The sequence below is a fragment of the Lissotriton vulgaris genome, chromosome 2_1 (genome assembly GCF_964263255.1).
Source record: "Lissotriton vulgaris chromosome 2_1, aLisVul1.2, whole genome shotgun sequence".
NCBI classification, from domain to species: domain Eukaryota; kingdom Metazoa; phylum Chordata; class Amphibia; order Caudata; family Salamandridae; genus Lissotriton; species Lissotriton vulgaris.
This window is the reverse complement of record NC_141687.1, coordinates 1,544,751,519-1,544,771,856: the sequence shown is the minus strand read 5'-3', so window position 1 is coordinate 1,544,771,856 and position 20,338 is coordinate 1,544,751,519. Positions and strand designations below refer to the sequence as shown.

Here is a 20,338-nt window from a genome sequence, read left to right as displayed (position 1 = left end):
ACCGAGAGACAAGATGGCGGCCGCACCGGACTGTTTAGAATGTTGACAGACACCGGAGAGCCAATCAGCTTCGCTTCGCAAAGTTCCGATAAGCGAAAAGTACGCGAACCGGATCGCTGCCCGGAGCGCTGTTACAGATATATATCTTGATTTAAACGTTAATTTCTCAAAATCCACTGAAGCACATATATTGAGACCTAGCAAAGGCACATCGGGCTAACAGTCCCTACAATTTTGCCAAGTTTCGTGCAAATCCATTCAGCCGTTCGAGCTAAAAGTGAGTCCAACCGCCCTATGGAAAACTCAATGTTAAAAACGCGTTTTGGGACCCCCCTTTTTTCTCAGCCCCCCCTTGACGAAACCCCCCCAAATTTCCAGGAGCTGCTCAGAAACAAAATGTGCCATTTTCCTGAAAATTTCAGCCGATTCCGTCCACAAACGCCAAAGTTATTAGACATAGAATTTTCAGAAATCCCATAGGGAAAAAATCCTAACTATATATACCTACTGGCGACTGCCAGTAGGTAATATATATATATATATATATATATATATATATATATATATTAATCCAAGGTGATCCTTCAAAGCCTGAGAGCGCTCGACAGCGTGTGCTCAACCAAAGAGCTGGATCCAAGCCCCAAAATTAATTTTTGAACAAAGGGGGCGGCACAACTGGATACTAAATTCAGCTTTTATTCACACAAACACTCCACCAACGCGTTTCAGCCTCACGGGAGAAAAGCCGTGAGGCTGAAACGCGTTGGTGGAGTGTTTGTGTGAATAAAAGCTGAATTTAGTATCCAGTTGTGCCGCCCCCTTTGTTCAAAAAAAAAAAATATATATATATATATATATATATATATATATACACACTGAAAAAACCATAGGTTTTAAACCTGTTATAGTTAGGAAGTAGCATTCAAAAAACCTATGAAATTCACTGAAAAAACCATAGGTTTTAAACACGTTATAGTTAGGAAGTTGCATTTAAAAAACCTATGAAATTCACTGAAAAAAACATAGGTTTTACACACGTTATAGTTAGGAAGTAGCATTTACAAAACCTATGAAATTCACTGAAAAAACCATAGGTTTGACACATGTTATAGTTAGCTGGATATTTTACTCATATAAAACCAATGAAATTCCCCCGTTATAGTTACTTCAGCTAACTATAACTCGCGCGCCCGCAATGCACTGCTGATGACTTCACATATTACATCACTCATGACATGGTCAGTGACATCACTCATGACATCACTGATGACATCATCCAGTGAATGGGTTAGTTCTGAAAATTAAATATGTTTTATATATGTATATTTGAAGGTTGATGGAAGAAGAATTGAGTATATAAGTGTATAAATGGCTGCTGTTTAGGTGAAAAATAGATTTTATAACGGACTGATTAAGTATATCTTAATGAGTACATGGGTTAGTGAGTAATGTTTAAATATATACATATCTGTATCAGTCTCTCAGTTTCTGTGTAAGTGGCTGCATGTGTTGGTGAGTAGCTATATGAGTGATACATAATGTCTATATAGGTTATTGTTTGTTTGATTATTAGTTGGAGTGTCTGAGTGTCTAAGTGTCAATATGCTTCGTTGGGAGATCTTACGTAGTGCATAGATGCATGAATTTTATTTATTATTTATTTATTTATAGAGTTTTGTATAGCGCGGACAAGACCCGTGGGTATCAGAGCGCTTAACAAGGAAAGAATAACATGTAGACATTATAGTAGCAGTAAATCAACAAAAAACATAATTATGAGGTAGAAGGTAATGTACTGTATAGACATGTATACTTCCTAATGTCTGTGCAATTAGCAATTGGTGACGAACTAGGCTTAGCTTGTGTCGTGGTAATGGTACAAGCCTGGAGAGGTAGAGTTATAAGGTAATTCAGTGCATATAAGGATAATATGGTTAAATAAATATAGTGAGGTAGCAGTTATATAGATTATGACTGTGAGATAGAGTATAAGTTCCCAGGTATGAGAGGAAACAGTGACATGACAATCCTCGACTTGACCATGCAAAACAGACAGTTGTCAGCCATCAATTTTCCAAATTTTCGATGAGGGCCACCCTCTGGTAGCGTAAATGATCATCCCAGTAAACAGACGGATTCTCTATGTAGGGAATTTACTCATCAAGTGAGACTTAAGTTCCCGTTTGAATGTTACTGTGTTTTGAATTTTCCTGATGTTTGGAGGTAGTGAGTTCCAGATTCTGGGGGCAGCTCCGGAGAATGCTCTGTTGTAGGTCTTTATCTTGTGGAAAAAGGCTGGTCGCAATAGGAAGTCTTTTGTGCTTCTAGTTGGTCTGTTTCCTCCTGAAGGCATAAGTTTCTTGGCAAGGTATCTAGGCATGTTGTAGTGAACAGCTTTATGTGTAATACAGGCCATCTTCATTTGAATTCTGGCCTCGTAAGGCAGCCAGTTTAAAGCTTTCAGGTGAGGAGATATGTGATCGAATTTCTTCGTTCCAGAGATGAGTCTAGCCGCAGCGTTGAGGCAGGCTTTTAATGGAGCTGTGGAAGTTTTCGGTAGGCCAGCTAATGTGGTGCATCCGTATTCGATCCTCGAGATAACTAGAGATTGGATGGCCAGTTTTAGATCTGTTGCTGAGATAAAGGGTTTCATTTTTCTTAAGTAATTTAAGTGGAAGCGGGCGCTCTTGGCCATTGAGTTGATGTGTTCTTTCATGTTGAGGTTTTCATCTAGCGTGATTCCTAGTGATTTAGCTGAGTTAACTAGGGTCGGGGTGCAATTTAGCGCCGTCACCAGTTTAGTCCATTCCTTAACTTCAGATTGGCTCTTAGTCGGAGAGATTAGCAGGAATTCTGTTTTCTGGGCGTTTAGTTTCAGATGGTTCGTTGTTAACCATCGCAAGGCTTCCATTAGAGTATGGTTTATTCGGTCGATGTCCTCAAGAGAGCTGATCTTCATGTAAATTTGCGTGTCATCTGCATACATATGATAGGATATCTGTGATTTTTGAAGGATCTCAGTGAGAGGTTCTACATACAAGTTGAATAGATCCGGGGATAACGTTGAGCCTTGTGGGACCCCGATTGTATTGGGGCTTGGGGAAGAGATTGCTTGATTAACCTGGAATCGCTGGGTCCTGTTCTTTAGAAAAGAGCTGAACCATTTCAGTACGTTTCCGGATACGCCCATCCTGTCTTGTAGCCTGGTCATTAGTACTTCGTGCTTTACCGTGTCAAATGCTGCTGACAGGTCGAGAAGAATCAGTAGGCATGTTTGATTTCGGTCTAGGGCCTGTAGGGCGTCATCGACAATATGCAGAATCGCAGTTTCAGTACTGTGCCCTGTTCTGAAACCTGATTGGCAGTCATCAAGTAGGGAGAACTTAGCGATGTGTTGGCTTAATTGGCCCTGTACACATTTCTCAATGAGTTTGGCCAGTAGAGGGATGTTAGTCACTGGTCGATAGTTATTTGGGTCTGTTGCATCGGCTGTTGGTTTTTTGATGATGGGCACTACCTGACCTGTTTTTAGACAGTCAGGGAGGATCCCTTGAGCCAGAGAGGCATTTACTATCTCAGTCCAGATTGGAATTAGAGTGTGGCTGATTTCTTTTACACACTTTCCCGGTAGAGGGTCTTGATAATGGTTGTTTGGTCTGAGTTCCAACAGCGTTTTGGTGATCTTTTCTTGGTCGTATAGTTCAAATGTGTCCCAGTTTGCATTGTTTTTTGTTTGGAGACCTCCAGTTAACATATTGGCCTCTTTTTTCGGTGGGGGAAGGGTCATAAGGTTTGCTGCTGCCTTTGTGAGTTCAACTTCTAGCATTTTCGATTTTTCCGAGAAAAATGAGGGGAATTCTTCGCAACTTATGGGAGTATTTGTATTCTCTTGAACTGTTTTGGCTAGTTTATTTGACTGTTGTTTTAAGATCTGGAAAAGTTTTCGGGGTCTGTTTCTGGCATTGTCCAGTTCAGCTCTGAAAAATTCTTTTTTGGAGTCGATTATCTTTTTGTTATATTCTTTCCTTGTTTTTCTGAGGGCTTTCAGCTCAGGGGAAGAAGGATGTTGTCTCCATTTTCTTTCAGCCATTCTCAGTTTGCGCCTGTCCTCGTTGAGTGACTCGTTAAACCAAGGATTTTTTGGCTTCTCTGAGACTTTTTTCATTTTTTGGGGCATGATGTCATTAACGATATTACCGATCGAGGTTATGTAGTGATCCGTCAGCTCATTGACATTTTGCTTATTGTTGGGAGGCTTCAGGACATTCTCACACCTTTCAACCAGAAGTTCCATATTGGCTTCTTTTGTGTCTCGTATCAATTTCTTGAGCTTGCGTGGTTGCACGGTCTTTCCCTTTTTCATTGTCGGTATCATGAATGTTATGATGTGATGGTCCGACCAATCACATGGGTCTATAGCGAGGATTGATGTCTCTGTATTTCTTGAGATAATCCAGTCTAGGGTCGCTCCTTGTGTGTGCGTGGGTTGGTTGCATACTTGTGTAAGTTTTAGCTCATTAAGGAAGTCTTTAAGCGAGTTAACCAGTTTGTCATTGCCGTCATCCCAGTGGAGGTTAAAGTCGCCTAGAAATATGTTAATAGCGTCAGAATTAGAGTTAGTTGTTATGATCTCTGTCAGTTGCTCTGTGAATTTTGCGTTCTCTCGCTCCTCGCTTACAGGCTGAGTGGTCGCTCCCAGTGTCTCTTGCAGGCATCTGGTATTATCGCGCTGCACTGCTAGAATTTTGATTTTAAAAAGCGCCTTTTCCATTTGGTTACATTTCGCCTGCTGTGTTAATTATTTCTTAGCGCTGCCTTGCTTGAACTGCTTTGTTACATTTCGCCTGCTGTGTTAACTATTTCGTAGCGCTGCCTTGCCTGAACTGCTTTAATTGTGCAATTTCTTTTGGATACACTTCATCTGCTGTGTTGCATATTGCCGCTTTGCTTCGTTAGCGCTTTATTAATTATTTCCCCACTGCTTTCAGTCCTGTTAGCGCGTTTGACTGTAGCGCTACGCTGTGCCCCCCCCCTCCGCCTCCATTTTGTTTGTTGTTGTCCTCGTGTGCCCGCAGGCTGAGTGGTCGCTCCCAGTGTCTCTTGCAGGCATCTGGTATTATCGCGCTGCACTGCTAGAATTTTGATTTTAAAAAGCGCCTTTTCCATTTGGTTACATTTCGCCTGCTGTGTTAATTATTTCTTAGCGCTGCCTTGCTTGAACTGCTTTGTTACATTTCGCCTGCTGTGTTAACTATTTCGTAGCGCTGCCTTGCCTGAACTGCTTTAATTGTGCAATTTCTTTTGGATACACTTCATCTGCTGTGTTGCATATTGCCGCTTTGCTTCGTTAGCGCTTTATTAATTATTTCCCCACTGCTTTCAGTCCTGTTAGCGCGTTTGACTGTAGCGCAACGCTGTGCCCCCCCCTCCGCCTCCATTTTGTTTGTTGTTGTCCTCGTGTGCCCGCCCCGCCTCCCAGCTGTGACGCCCTCCCACAGAATAGAAAGAGCGCTCCACTCCCTACATGCGCCGTGACTCGCTCCTCGCTTACAGGCTGAGTGGTCGCTCCCAGTGTCTCTTGCAGGCATCTGGTATTATCGCGCTGCACTGCTAGAATTTTGATTTTAAAAAGCGCCTTTTCCATTTGGTTACATTTCGCCTGCTGTGTTAATTATTTCTTAGCGCTGCCTTGCTTGAACTGCTTTGTTACATTTCGCCTGCTGTGTTAACTATTTCGTAGCGCTGCCTTGCCTGAACTGCTTTAATTGTGCAATTTCTTTTGGATACACTTCATCTGCTGTGTTGCATATTGCCGCTTTGCTTCGTTAGCGCTTTATTAATTATTTCCCCACTGCTTTCAGTCCTGTTAGCGCGTTTGACTGTAGCGCTACGCTGTGCCCCCCCCCTCCGCCTCCATTTTGTTTGTTGTTGTCCTCGTGTGCCCGCCCCGCCTCCCAGCTGTGACGCCCTCGCCCCTCCCCCTCCACTATCCATTTATGACAGTAGCTCCCGCGCGCAGCGTTCACGCGCAGCGACCGCGCCCAATCCGCGCCGAAGGTGCGCCAAAGGTAAGCCCGTCTACGCCCGCCCGCGCCTGGACCGCGCCCAGCGCCAGACCCCCTGCCCCTCGCGCTACCCAGCCCCCCAGCATTACCTACGATGCCGCCACCCTCCTAGCCCTTAACCCCGGTCGCGCCCCCAACTGCGTCGAAGCCGCTCCTGGACGCACCCATGGACCTTTCTCATGCTACTCCTGCAAATCCTAACAAAGAACAACGGTTCCTGCGGTATGATATTTGTATAAATAATTCAAATATTTGCTTAATAGCAATTTAACATGACACAGAAAGGTTGATGTCGGAAAGAGGTGCAAGGACAAGTTTCAATCAGTCTCAGTACTGTTTATATTTCAAAACATACGTACGTTGTTTAATTGTACAGTCAATATATAGTTTGTCACAGAAACATGTGAAAAGCACAACACAAACTTTACGGGTGCACAGTGTCCCAAGTGTATACATATGAAACCAAAAAACATTTTTGAACAACACACAAATAAACATACAAATAGCGGTTTCTTATAGGATGACCAAAAGGAAAGTGACCCAAATATTGATAGATAATTTTAACTAGTGACTATATCTAGTCATAGGCACTGTTTGTAGGTTCAATTCCTTATAGCGCTATAAGGAATTGAACCTACAAACAGTGTCTATGACTAGATATAGTCACTAGTTAAAATTATCTATCAATATTTGGGTCACTTTCCTTCTGTGACAAACTATATATTGACTGTACAATTAAACAACGTATGTTTTGAAATATAAACAGTACTGAGACTGATTGAAACTTGTCCTTGCACCTCTTTTCGACATCAACCTTTCTGTGTCATGTTAAATTGCTATTAAGCAAATATTTGAATTATTTATACAAATATCATACCGCAGGAACCGTTGTTCTTTGTTATAATATGACGCCCTGGTTCCGTTGTGAGTAGGGTTTCCCTTGTTCTTCCCTGAGACTCCTGCAAATTCAGCGGCACCGACAACATCTCCGCTACGACCACACATCAGACTCCCGACCCCAACCACTTACAATGCATCCTTCTCAACACCCGATCGGTCCACAGGCACGCCATTGACCTGTGGAATCTACTAGACACCATTTCTCCGGACATAGCCTTCCTTACGGAAACATGGATGAACGCTTCCTCCGCACCAGACATCACCATTGCCATCCCTGAAGACTATAAGATCACTCGCAAAGACCGTACCAGCCATACAGGAGGAGGAATTGCTATCGTCCATAAGAAATCAATCCGCATCTCAACCAGCTCTGACGCCAACCTCGCCAACTCCGAACACCTTCACTTCCAGATCCACATCGACCCCAAAACCACACTCCGAGGCACTCTCCTCTACAGACCACCAGGACCCCGCGCAAAATTCAGTGAAGACATCACGGACTTCATCACTCCACACGCGCTCCCCTCCAAAGAATACATCCTTCTGGGAGACCTCAACTTTCACCTTGAAAAGATCAACGACCGCAACACCGCCACCCTCGTGGACAACCTCGCCAACCTCGGACTTAAACAACTGGTCACTTCCCCCACCCACATCGCAGGTCACACACTCGACCCCATCTTCACATCTAGCAATCATGTCTCCTTCAGCCACACCACGGACCTCCTCTGGACTGACCACAGCTGCGTTCACTTCACCTACAACAAACCAAAACCCAACATCCACCTCCAACCTACCCTGCAAAGAAACTGGAACAAAATCACCACGGACCAAATCTCCGCATCGCTCCATCGAAACTCCCCAGCCCCCTCTTCTAACGCTAACGAAGCCGCCACCAACCTCACCCTATGGTTATCCGACACCGCCGACACCTTAGCACCACTGAAAAAACGGCAAAGCAAACCTGGCAGCAAGAAGGCCTCATGGTTCAACGATGATCTCAAGAAATCCAAGAAACTCTGCCGCTCCCTTGAAAAGGCCTGGAAAAAAGACCCAACCACCAGCACCAAGGACGCCTTCAAAAACGCCACCCGCACTCACCACCAACTGATCCGAAAAGCCAAGAAAACAGCATTCAAGGATCGACTTGACAACAACGCCCACAACAGCAAGGAACTTTTCAACATCGTCGAGGAATTTTCCAATCCCTCGGCCAACTCCAACGACATCACTCCCTCCCAAACCCTCTGCGACTCCCTAGCATCATTTTTCCACAACAAGATTGCAGACATCCACAACAGCTTTGACAACCAACCCGGAAATCAACCCACCCTACCATTTGCTGATCATCTTCCCCCCGTGAACATTCTCAACGACTGGAACCCAACCTCCACTGAGGACACCATCCGCCTGATGAATTCAATCCACTCAGGATCCCCCACAGACCCATGCCCTCACCACATCTTCAACAAAGCAGACTCCGTCATAGCTCCGCACCTCAGAGACGTCATCAACTGCTCCTTCAACTCCGCCACCTTCCCGGAAGACTGGAAACACGCTGAACTCACCGCCCTTCTGAAAAAACCAACAGCGGACCCCACCGAACTCAAAAATTACCGCCCCATCTCGCTTCTCCCATTCCCGGCCAAAGTCATCGAGAAAGCTGTCAACAACCAGCTTGCCGCCTTCCTCGAAGCCAACAAATCCCTCGACCCCTCACAATCTGGATTCCGAGCAAAACACAGCACTGAGACCGCCCTCATCGCAGCAACAGACGACATTCGAACTCTACTAGACAATGGGGACACAGTCGCCCTCATCCTCCTCGACCTCTCCGCAGCCTTTGACACAGTCTGCCACAACACCCTTTTACAACGCCTCTATAACATCGGAATCCAAGGAAAAGCTCTTGAATGGATCACCTCGTTCCTCACCGGAAGAACCCAGAGAGTCCGCCTTCCTCCATTCAAGTCCGAGGCCTCTGAAGTCATCTGCGGCGTACCACAAGGATCCTCACTCAGTCCCACCCTCTTCAACGTATACATGAGCCCCCTCGCGGCCATCGCACGCCAACACAACCTCAACATCATCTCTTACGCGGACGACACTCAACTGATCCTTTCTCTCACCAATGACCCCTGCACCGCCAAAACTAACCTACACGAAGGAATGAAAGAAGTTGCCGAATGGATGAAACAAAGCCGTCTGAAACTGAACTCAGACAAAACAGAAGTCCTCATCTTAGGTACATCCCCCTCTGCATGGGACGACTCCTGGTGGCCGGAAGCCCTCGGAAAAGCACCCATCCCGACAGACCACGCACGGAACCTAGGCGTCATCCTGGATTCCTCACTCTCAATGAACAGACAAGTCAGCGCCGTATCCTCTTCCTGCTTCAACATTCTTCGCATGCTCAGAAAAACTTTTCGCTGGATCCCCTCCGATACAAGGAAAACAGTCACCCACGCTCTGGTCACGAGCCGACTGGACTACGGAAACACCCTCTACGCGGGTACTACCGCAAAACTCCAGAAGAAACTCCAACGAATCCAAAACGCCTCAGCCAGGCTCATATTAGACCTCCCACGCAACGAACACATCTCTGGTCACCTTAAAGACCTCCACTGGCTACCCGTCAATAAGAGGATCACTTTCCGACTGCTTACCCACGCACACAAATCACTCTACGACATCGGACCAGATTGCCTCAACTCACGACTGTCCTTCTACACCCCCTCCCGCCAACTACGTTCTTCCAACCAAGCCCTCGCCACTGTTCCTCGCATCAACAAGACCACCATGGGAGGCAGATCCTTTTCATACCTGGCTGCTAAAACATGGAACTCACTCCCCGCTTACCTTCGCCTTACCCAGAACCACCTAGCGTTCAGAAAACAACTTAAAACGTGGATATTTGACAAATAATCCTCCTCCCCCTCCTAAGCGCCTTGAAACCCTCTGGGTACGTAGTGCGCTATACAAATCCTATGACTTGACTTGACTTGACGTGGGTGGTAGAATGCATGCAAGTTGCAGCTTTGATTATTTGGTGTTCTCACATTAACACCAAGGTATTCACAGGATTCTAGGGGGTCAGATTGGAATTGGCAGACCTCAATCTCTGAGCGGTGAATGAATGAGTGACTTACTGTTTGTATGTGTTGTAGGCAGCATATATGCTGGACTGTATGGGTGAGTGAGTGTGTGTGTGTGTGGTGAGTAGGTATATAGGTTATTTGGTTTTTTTCTGTATGAGTGTATATATGACTGTCTAAGTGAATGAATAACTGTTTTATTAGTGTATTTCTGAGTAAGTACATATGTTTTAAACTAGTACATATAAGTTATGGTTGAGTAACTCTATGGTTGAGTGTCGGTGTGTAACAGGATGATCAGGATGTATCAGTGTATAAGAACATATGATGACTGAATACATATATGAGTGACTGTATATAATATATGAGTGACTGTATATGTCTTTTGATGAATAACTGGTTGTGTATATAGATCTTCAAATTACTAAATAGGTGTGTTCTAAGTGGCATTGGTATGGCTATTGTATTGAAAATTTTATTTTCTATTTTTAAGTGTGTGTAATAAAGGTTATATTAGGGTGAGTGAAGGTCTGCCACTCTTCCACAAGGATGATGTCATCAGTGATGTCATTTGAGATGTCATCAGTGATGTCATGAGTGATGTCACTGACCATGTCATGAGTGATGTAATATGTGAAGTCATCAGCAGAGCATTGCGGGGGCGCGAGTTATAGTTAGCTGAAGTAACTATAACGGGGGAATTTCATTGGTTTTATATGAGTAAAATATCCAGCTAACTATAACATGTGCCAAACCTATGTTTTTTTCAGTGAATTTCATAGGTTTTGTAAAGGCTACTTCCTAACTATAACGTGTTTAAAACCTATGTTTTTTTCAGTGAATTTCATAGGTTTTTTGAATGCAACTTCCTAACTATAACGTGTTTAAAACCTATGGTTTTTTCAGTGAATTTCAAAGGTTTTGTAAATGCTAATTCCTAACTATACCGTGTGTTGTACAATTGTGTTTGAATGTGTGCATGGTTTCTCTCTTGATATACAATGGACAGCTGTTTGATGTACAACAATCCTTTAACCCCTCCCACGCTTATGACGGAACCGCTCCGTCATAGCCCTCGGGTGGGCTGCGCTGGTGACGGAGTGGTTCCGTAATGGCCCGCCCGGCACGCCTGCGCGGTGCTGATTTTGCGCCTGCGCTGACGATCTGAAGAACAGGCGGGCCATGATGGAACCAGATGCGTCACGTTGTAAATAGCCCACACCATGGCGCATCTTTTGCACCACCGCTGCGTCACAAATGTGACGCAACGGCGGCGCAAAACAGGTGTAAGGGGCTTATAAATCTGCCCCAAGGTGTCTAAAGGTAGGGTAGTGAGTTAAGGGAAATTAAAAATTATGGGAAGAGCAGTATGGAAAAGAAAGTAAAGGAGGAGGAGTGACAGAAGGGGGGTGAGGATGGACATAAGGAAGGAGAGTAAGGGACAAAGAGAGATACATAGAGTAGGGTAAGGGGAATGAAGGTAAAAGAAATGGAAAGATGGTGAGTAAAGGGGATTTGAGGATGATAAAAGGGAGGTAAGTGACCCCCAAGGCAAAAAAAAATATTTTTTTTTGGGACAATCATGGGGTGCGCGCACCCCGCGATTTAAAAAAAAAATGTTTTTTTTTTGCCTTGGGGGTCCCTGTGGGACCCCCTGAGCAGGCCTAGGGGGTCAGGGTGCTTCTACCCTGCCCCCTTTTCGAGTTCTACACCTTGGTTTTTCTGCTTTCCTGTGCCTCAGTCTACCGAGGCACAAGATGGCTGCCAACAATTTCTGTTTTAGAGTGTTGACAGACAGTGGCAGCCAATCAGCATGAAGCTCGTGCACGGCAAGGTGCTCGCACGGTGCGCGCACCCGTGTGCGCTCATAGATATATAATTGATTTCAACTTTAATTTTCTCAGCAACTACTGGAGGGATTTACACCATTTAAACAAAAGCGTGATCTGCGTACCAGACCCTACCATTTTCCCAAATTTGGTGTAATTCCGTTCAGCGGTTCGGGCTGTAGCCGTGTCTAAAAGTCCTATGGAAATTAACATGGGGAAAACACGTTTTGCGACCCCCCTTTTTTCTCGGCCCCCGCTTGACGAATCTTCCCGAGATTTTCAGGGAAGGAGCGGAGCGTAGCGAGCCATCTTCTTAGAGAAATTCGCGGAGATTCATCAACCGGCGCCAAAGTTATTCCCAATAGAATGTTGCGGATTTCCTATAGAAACTAGGTCCTAACTATAACTACCTACTGGCTACCGCCAGTAGGTAATATATATATATATATATATATATATATATATATATATATACATATATATATATATATAGTAGATCTATCCTCTTTCTCCCAAAATCACCAATATTTTTTATCAAATGTATATTTCAGTAATTTATACAATGTGTATTAATAGTGATTACTATACCAATGATTGATAAAGTTTTTATTAAAACAAATCAACATGTCTTTGTGTCTTTCTTTTAACATTGTTTCTATGATTTCATTTTGGGGGCTAAACAATGTTAAAAGAAATGTTCACAGACATATATTTTTTAATAATAAAGCCAACAGCTGAGTCTGTTATAATTTTTCAGCCCACCTAATGCAATCATAAAAACAGCCACAAGAAGGCTTTGCACTTCAGCTGACAGTCATGGAGCTCCAGCTAGAAATGCTTCTAAAAATATGGTAATTATTCCTGGGATCATGGATTTAATGGCCAAGGAGATTTACTTTAAAAAAAAAAGTTTGTTGGGGGTTGGGACAGCTTCACTTCCTGCAGCCCCCCCCACAACTTTAATAAAATGATTGGTTGTGCCGCTAACCCTTCTATGGAAACCACAAGCATAAACAGTTAGGCCCTCATTACGATGTTGGTCAGATTTGCCTCCGACCGACACGGTTTCATGGAAGGAATCGCCCGACCATAGGTCGGTGATTTCAACTGTGTAATTAGGATGCAACCACACATTGTAGGGTCACAAACTTCCATTTTCAGTGGGAGCTTGTGCAACTGGCTGAAACTAGCCGCAGCACGAGCTTGAAAAATGTAAGTTTTAAAACATCCCTGCACTACATGATGCAGGCCCATGGCCAAATGCAGAGGACCAAGAGAAAAGGGGGCCCTGCTATGGACCCCAAAAGTTGGTTTCCGGAAGCCAATCCATGTCGGAAAGGCCGACATTGATTGGCTGTCGGAAACTAACATCATAACTTGACGGCGGAAATGCTGTCTTTTTTCGGGATTATGAAGGCTTTCTGACTGCCTGTCGGATCCGCGTCTGATTCCCCTGATGGTTTGAACTCTGGCCGCCCTCCTCATATTACGGCGGTCGGACTTTAAACCTACCATGTCAGTCAGAAAGCCTCTGACCAGCGGTCAGAGGCTTTCCGACCACATCGTAATCAGGACTATAGTGTATTAAAATCTTAAGGGAATTATGGGTTGCTCCTACAAAGAGCTGTGAGTAATAAATAAGTGCCTCCTGTGACTTATTTATTATTTGTTTTTTTATGTATGTATTTTGGGTGTCCCGGTGCCCACCCGGGACACTTGTATGTTATTTTTATTAAGGGGAGAAGGACACACAGCCTCCCTCCCTCTGTGCCTTTGAAGGACCTGCGGACCCATCCCCTGGGCCTGTACTTTTTTTTTTATTAAGGGGTTGCCCTGAGCCCCTTAGGGCCTCCGGAAACCCATCCCTCGGCGCTATATATTCTTTTCATATAGGAGATGGGGTACCCCCTTCCCCAGGGCCTTTTTTTCTTCTTTTTTTTAATTAACAGGTAGTGGTGTGCTGCTGTCCTCCCCAAGTCTTTATGGGCCCAGTGACCTGATCCCCATGTGCCGTATGTGGGTGCTCCGGTGTCCACATCACACATTGTTGGGGGCTGTATGGGAAGCACCAGGGCCCCTTTGGCCCGCCGGCTCACCCAGTGCACCCAGCCCGGGTACAGCAGGAGCTGGCTATGCTCCCACCTGGAGGGAGCAGCTTTTTCTGCTTGCTCCCTTTGGGAGCGAGCAGTCTGAGATTCCCCGTCTGCAGGAGCACAGAATAAAATGTTTATCTCTCCTGTTTTAGACACATTTTAATAGTTCTCTTTATTTGTTTCGGCAATGGCTCATGGTACATTTGCAGAATGTTGAACATTTGAGAAGAGCATATCAACAGGGACATCTTTTTGTAGCACAGGTTTTGCAAGTACATGTACGTGTAAGTGCTGTGCTTTAGAAATTGTGATTTTCCAAACCAAATTCACACGGATATTTCTCTACATATGCATGATCCAAAACATTTACACATCTTCTGATCAAGTAGAACGCTCTTTTAATGTGTCCATGCACAGAGTGACGTTTGTGGAAGGTCACTTAGCGGGACTGATCTCTTGAACTCACTGTACCGAAGATCATCAAATGTGTAACAGTCAGAACTCGTTTTCCTCACACGCACATGGTATTTTTCTACGTCTTTAAAGTTGCATTCTTCTTCTGTCTCAGCAAATCCTTTTACGAAGTTCACAGGGTCGAAAGTAAAAGCTCCAAACTTTGTTCCAATTTTGCTCATAGTGTCACCACCCGTAAGAATATGTGCCTTGATAGGAACACTGGGCATCTCTGGGGCAAGTTTCTTGTACAGAATATGAAGCAGGATTAAGTGTCTTTTTTCGCCTGTTACATAACTCTGACAATCCTTGACTTATGAACATTGCAACAAATGTGAGTAGCACAAGAATGACATCAGAAAGAAACATAGGTTAGTTATAGATTCCTTACCTTAGAATTACCCCCAGGCATCAGACTGGATCCGGAAAGTTTTTCGTCAGCAGTACCCCTGCGCGTCGAAAGATGGCAATGGTCGTGTCGTTGACGTCGTGGTTGCCGGGATGACGTTGCGCTAGCTACTTAAAGGCCGCCCCCACGTGCTGACGTCAGTACTTTCTTTTTCCGCGCCAGCCTGCGCAGATCCGGAGAGAGCCGTACCTCCAGTCACTTTTTGCCGACTTTTGTTGACGTCGATTTTGAGTCTCTGACTCCTGGTGCATGTCAGGGATGCCCGGTTTCACCAACTTCGTCCAGAGGAATATCGGGTATGCAGCTGAGATATGGCCTTCAGTACGGACGCGAGCCATGGGGGCATGTGTGTAGGTTGGTGGGGCAGCCGACAACAGGTAATACAATCTCCTGGAGTTCAAAGACGTGCTACGGGCCGGCAAAAAACCTGTTTGATCTATGTGTATTATATTTGTCAGAATCTTACTAAGGATTTTATATTCCGTTGTCGGAAGCGACAATGGACAGTAGCCTGCCATGTCGGTGGGGTCCCTACCCGGTTTCGGGAGTGTGACTGTCAACGCTTGTTCTGTAGTGAGTGGCAATTCTCCTTTCTCCAATGCCGTGTTGTACAGGAGTTCCAAGTGGGGCAGGAGGGAATCCCTGAAAGTGTCATAAAATTCTGCTGGCAACCCGTCCAGGCCAGGGTTTTATTGCGGGGTAGCCCTTTGATCGCCAGTTTTATCTCCACTTTAGTTCGGGCCTGAAAGTTCCTTTTAGGCAGCAGGTGGTGGTTGTGGGCACGTAGGGTGTGTAAGAAGTCATCAATTTGTGTGCCCATACTAACTGTAGGCTTGCTATAAAGCGTGGCATAGTAATGGTAGAAGGCTGCGTTGATGTCATTTTGTGTATGTGCTGTACCACCCTCCAAGGTAGTGACCTCCCTAATCACCGCGGCCGAGGGTCATCCTTCAATATTTTCCCCAACAGCGCCCCTGATTTGTCCGCTTCCGTATGTGTTCTCTATGTGTGTCGCTGGTAATCTATAGTTCGAAGGGACTCTAACAATTCCGCATGTTGTATGCGGACTTCTTGAAGGAACCCCTGCTTCCCCTTATCTCGCGCTGCCTTCTGTTCTAGGCGATCCATCTTGTGTTCCGTGTCGATCAGGGATTTATTAACCTCCTGCCTAGCCCCTACAGTCGTGCTGATGGCCCTTCTGCGTATTACCGCATTAAAGGTGGCCCATTCAATTAAACCGCTAGAAGCTGAATGGCTATTTTCAGGAAAAGTAATGGGAGATAGTGTCAACTATAGCAGCACGGAACACTGTGTCCTCTCACAATTGTGGCCATAGTCTCCATGTTGGCACTGGGGTAGGTACTCTGCCCCATGTGATCTTTAGCTCAAGTGGTTTGTGATCCGAAAGGTTTTTGCTAGGTATTTAGTGTGTGTTACCTGCATTGCGATGTTGTTCGAGCAGTAAATTGTATCTATTCTGGTATGCAACATGTGAACCGGGGAGTAAAACGAGTATTCTCTGTGTGTCGGATGTCGCATCCTTCACACATCACACAGGGCCCAACCAGTAGCCCTGTACCGTTCAGGGGAGGATGGGACCTATCTAAGGAAATGTCCATGATCGTGTTGCAGTCTCCTCCTATAATCCAGGGATGTGCTTCCCATCCTGCCAGTGCTAGGTTCAGGGTGGTAAAGAAATGTTCTTGGTCAGTATTTGGTGCATACATGCTGCCCAGCACTACCATTTGGCCATCAAGGGATCCGCGTACAAATATATAGCGCCCTTTCTTTTCTCTTTGGTGTTCCAGTGGCGTGAAGGGCACCCGTGCCGAATCCAAATAGTGACTCCCCGTGCATACCCCGAGTAGCTAGTGGTGAAAACCTGCACCCTCCATTTCTTCCGAAGCTTTATCGCCTCCTGATTCAGCATGTGGGATTCTTGCAAATATACTATTTGCGCCTTTCTCCCTAGTAATTGGGCGTGTATCCTATGGCGTTTATGTATGGAGCACAGTCCCCTAACGTTCCACGTTACAATGTTAAACTGACTAAGTGTATGCGTTGATAGGTTTTATTGGTCCTGTAGTCAGACCAAGACACCTGTGTGACAGTGACCAGCCCACGCGGGACTAGTAAAGAAATAGGACCGTTCACCCTCCTGAAAACCCCCAATACTCGGTCTGGTCGTAGAACTATACCGGACCACAAAACAAAGCGCAGTAAGCAGAACTATACCCTGAACCACAACAGCATTCGCAGATTGGGGGACATCGCCAACGCCGTCCACAGAGCACGGGTCACGCTCCATTATGACATCGAGTTCCGAACCTCACGAAACCCGGGCTCAAGAAATTATAAAAACATTCCATAACGCTTCACCATACATGTAGTTTACCGCAAAACCAAAAGAATATCACATCAGCGCTCAGGTCTAGTTCGTAAGTGGTGGCACCGTACTGTTGTCAGCCAAACAGTCCATCCGCCGTTTGAGGGGTTACAGTGGAAAACAGAGCCACGCTACCCTTGGAGCCCGATTTGTTCAGATCTTCCTCGGAAGAGGCTGAGTCTTCTACAAGCGCAGGCTGTCGAAAAGTAGCGGCCGCCAGTAGTGCCTTCTCCTTGCCCTGTTGTTGCCGAAAGGTTGTATTAGGCTGTCTGGAGTCCCCACGTAGACGTCTACTTCGGCGGCGCCAGGCCGGTCCGCACGATTGGAGCAGTGTTGAGTACTTTGGGAGGCGTTATCACCGGTCTCTGCGGGGTCCATTACTTCCAGCCACTCTTCGGCATCTTCTGTGCTTTCAAAGAAATGAGTCTTGCGGTCATAGATGACCTTCAAACGGGCTGGGAAGAGAAGGGCATATTTGAGGTTTAGGTCTCTCCATTTCCTCTTGACGGCCATGAAAGAGGAGTGCTGTCGCTGTACCAGAAGTGTGTAGTCCGGGTACAGTGAGATCCATGCATTCTCAAAGTGTATCTGGCTCATCTCCGGTGCTTTGTGCAGTAGTGTGTCCCTGTCCCTATAATTTAACAGCCGGACAATGAGGGGACGCGGTGGGGCACCCGGTTTGGGCTGACTGGTGGGTATCCTGTGCACACGCTCCACACAGTATTGGGTGGAGAGACCCTCCAGGGTAACGTGGACGCGGAACCACTGTTCCATATATGTAGCCTGGTCCCGTCCCTCACTACGCTCCGGCAGACCAATGATGCGGACGTTGTTCCGTCTTGTCCTTCCTTCCGTGTCTTCCACCTGGTCCAGCAGGGTTTTAACTTGCCTCTGTGGTTGCTGCACGTGGGTCGTGGTCTGAGCCTGCTTCGGGGAGAGATCTGCCAGCGCCATGGTATTATCTTTCACCTTGTCCGACAGTTTAGCCCGGTCCGCTTTGAGTAGCGTGAGACCCGTCGTGAGAGCTCAGATTTGTTGTTCAATGGCTCTTCTCGAGTCCCTGACCTCCTGCACAATAAGGTCTAGTTTGTCCATAGGCTTCGTCTCAGCTGTAGGCGGGATGCAGCTGTGCAACTGCGATACTCTACTAAGGTCCACATGTGCCATTGCGAGGTCCGCGCTGGGCCCAGCGTCCTGATGCTTCCCTCTATTGTGGCCCATCACCGTCGGGCAGACCATGGGAGGCCACCGGTGCGTCCCCTCCTCATGTAGTTGGAGCAGGCGGAGAATCAGGCGTGTTACCGCTCGGCAAAGTCTGTCTCACAACCCCCGGGTCCTACTCCATAAGCATGTCACAGCTAGTGCCTGGGACAGCCTCAACGTTCCCCAGAACAGGACTCTGCAGAGACCCCAGCATACTCCGGCAGTGCAGTATGTGCAGTAGTAGGTACCCCACCAGGGCCGTCTAGGAAACAATGCACACAAGTGTCCACTGCCCCATGCAAATCTGTGGGGGGGCCCCTGTCGCCGAGGACACAAGCTCTCCACAAATGCGGCCTTTCGACACACTGCTTCCTCCCTTCCAGCAGGGGCAGCCAGCTTGTCTACAGTGTCAGCACTTTCCAGATAGTCCGCAGTTCAATTGCCGAGCACTCAATATGGCAGGCACTCCTTCCAGGGTGGCCCTACTCCACCAGCAAACCCAAGCTAAAATACCTCTCTAATGATACAAAAACACAAATCAAAAATGTAAATCTCTGAACAACAATTTTTTACAGAGTATATAATGGGGGCCAGGACTATTATTACACAATGGATGTGCATGCAGTATTATTTTCATTGTAGGATTTGCCCAAACTATTTTACTCTGAAAGCAGAGCATCATTAGAATGGTGGTCTCCCATGCTCACAATCAAGTCAAAATCATTATTTGCTAACAAATATTATTTATGTTAAGAACTGATGAACGTTTATACTTTTCTTTCTCAAAAATCCTTTGTAATTTGCAAAGCATTGGGAGTCCTTTGGTTTCATAGCGTGTTAAGGTGAAAAAAAAGAGTAATAATCCAGACACATATATGCCACATATTTCCTTTCCCCATTGTAACCTACCACTGAAAAGCTTTTTTATTTTGTTTCGCAAAGCTTAATGCACATACATACCATTTTCAAGTAACTTTATATTTGAAGCAAGGTTTTGTCTTTTTGTTTTAGTCTCTCGTAATTATAGTTGTGTATGGTAGTATTTAAACATATAAAATATTAAACATCTTGTTAAAGAATTATAAATGCCTCTAAATATGTGATTTATGCTGTAGTCTGGTCATATTTCTTGTCTTCTGCACAATGAACATGTAATATTTGATTATCATATTTTCTTCTCTTCACTTATAGAGATCACTAATCTGGATGATATATTACCAGCAGTTCAGAAGCTTAAAGTGCTAGCCACGTGAAGATATGGATTCTTTTTCTTTTTCACAGCAGTGCTTTTGGAATCTGTGCCACACATAGTTTGCAGTACTTTATAACTTATTATGAGGGTTTATGTGAAATATTTTAGTGCTCCATACTCTATGTTTGTATGTCGTTTTAATTAAAACTAATTTTGTAAAATGCTGTGTCAGAGTCGAACATGTCCAAAGAATGAAAGGTGCTCTAAACATATCCATAACAAGCAGTTGCAATGCAATAATTGCCCCTTGGGATCTTATAAGGTTTTAGCTATGAAGCACATTAACCTGGGTAAGGCAACTCGGGTATTTTACTGACCTGTGTTGGTAGTTTTCTATCCAGACAGTTAAATAGAGGCAATTGCTAGAAATATTTAAAAAAGTCCTTAAGCAGAAAGCTATTCTGGTATTTTACTGACCTCTGCTGGTCCTTTTCTATCATGACAGTTGTTAGAAATGGGGGTCTCTAGTTGGCAGAGGTAGGTACTTTTGACCAAATAGGGATCCTTGGTTCTAGTCAGGGTAAGGGGAATACACACTTTAGATAACCCCTGCTCACCCCCTTGGTAGTTTGGCACGAGCAGACAGGCTTATCCCAAAGGCAATGTGTAAAGTATTTGTACCAGCACTCACAGGAACACTGTGAAAACACCAC

General features: G+C 45.3%; 1 protein-coding gene across 1 annotated transcript in view; it reads left to right on the top strand.

Moving 5' to 3' along the window:
- The window catches only part of CEP70 (centrosomal protein 70), a 541,458-nt gene extending 521,612 nt beyond the window's left edge, over positions 1-19,846 (top strand). Inside the window, exon 19 of the mRNA XM_086957416.1 lies at positions 19,625-19,846. Coding sequence (XP_086813542.1) covers positions 19,625-19,686 — 62 coding nt within the window. The 3' untranslated portion in view covers positions 19,687-19,846. The remainder of the gene's footprint in view (positions 1-19,624) is intronic.
- Positions 19,847-20,338: the final 492 nt, after the last annotated feature.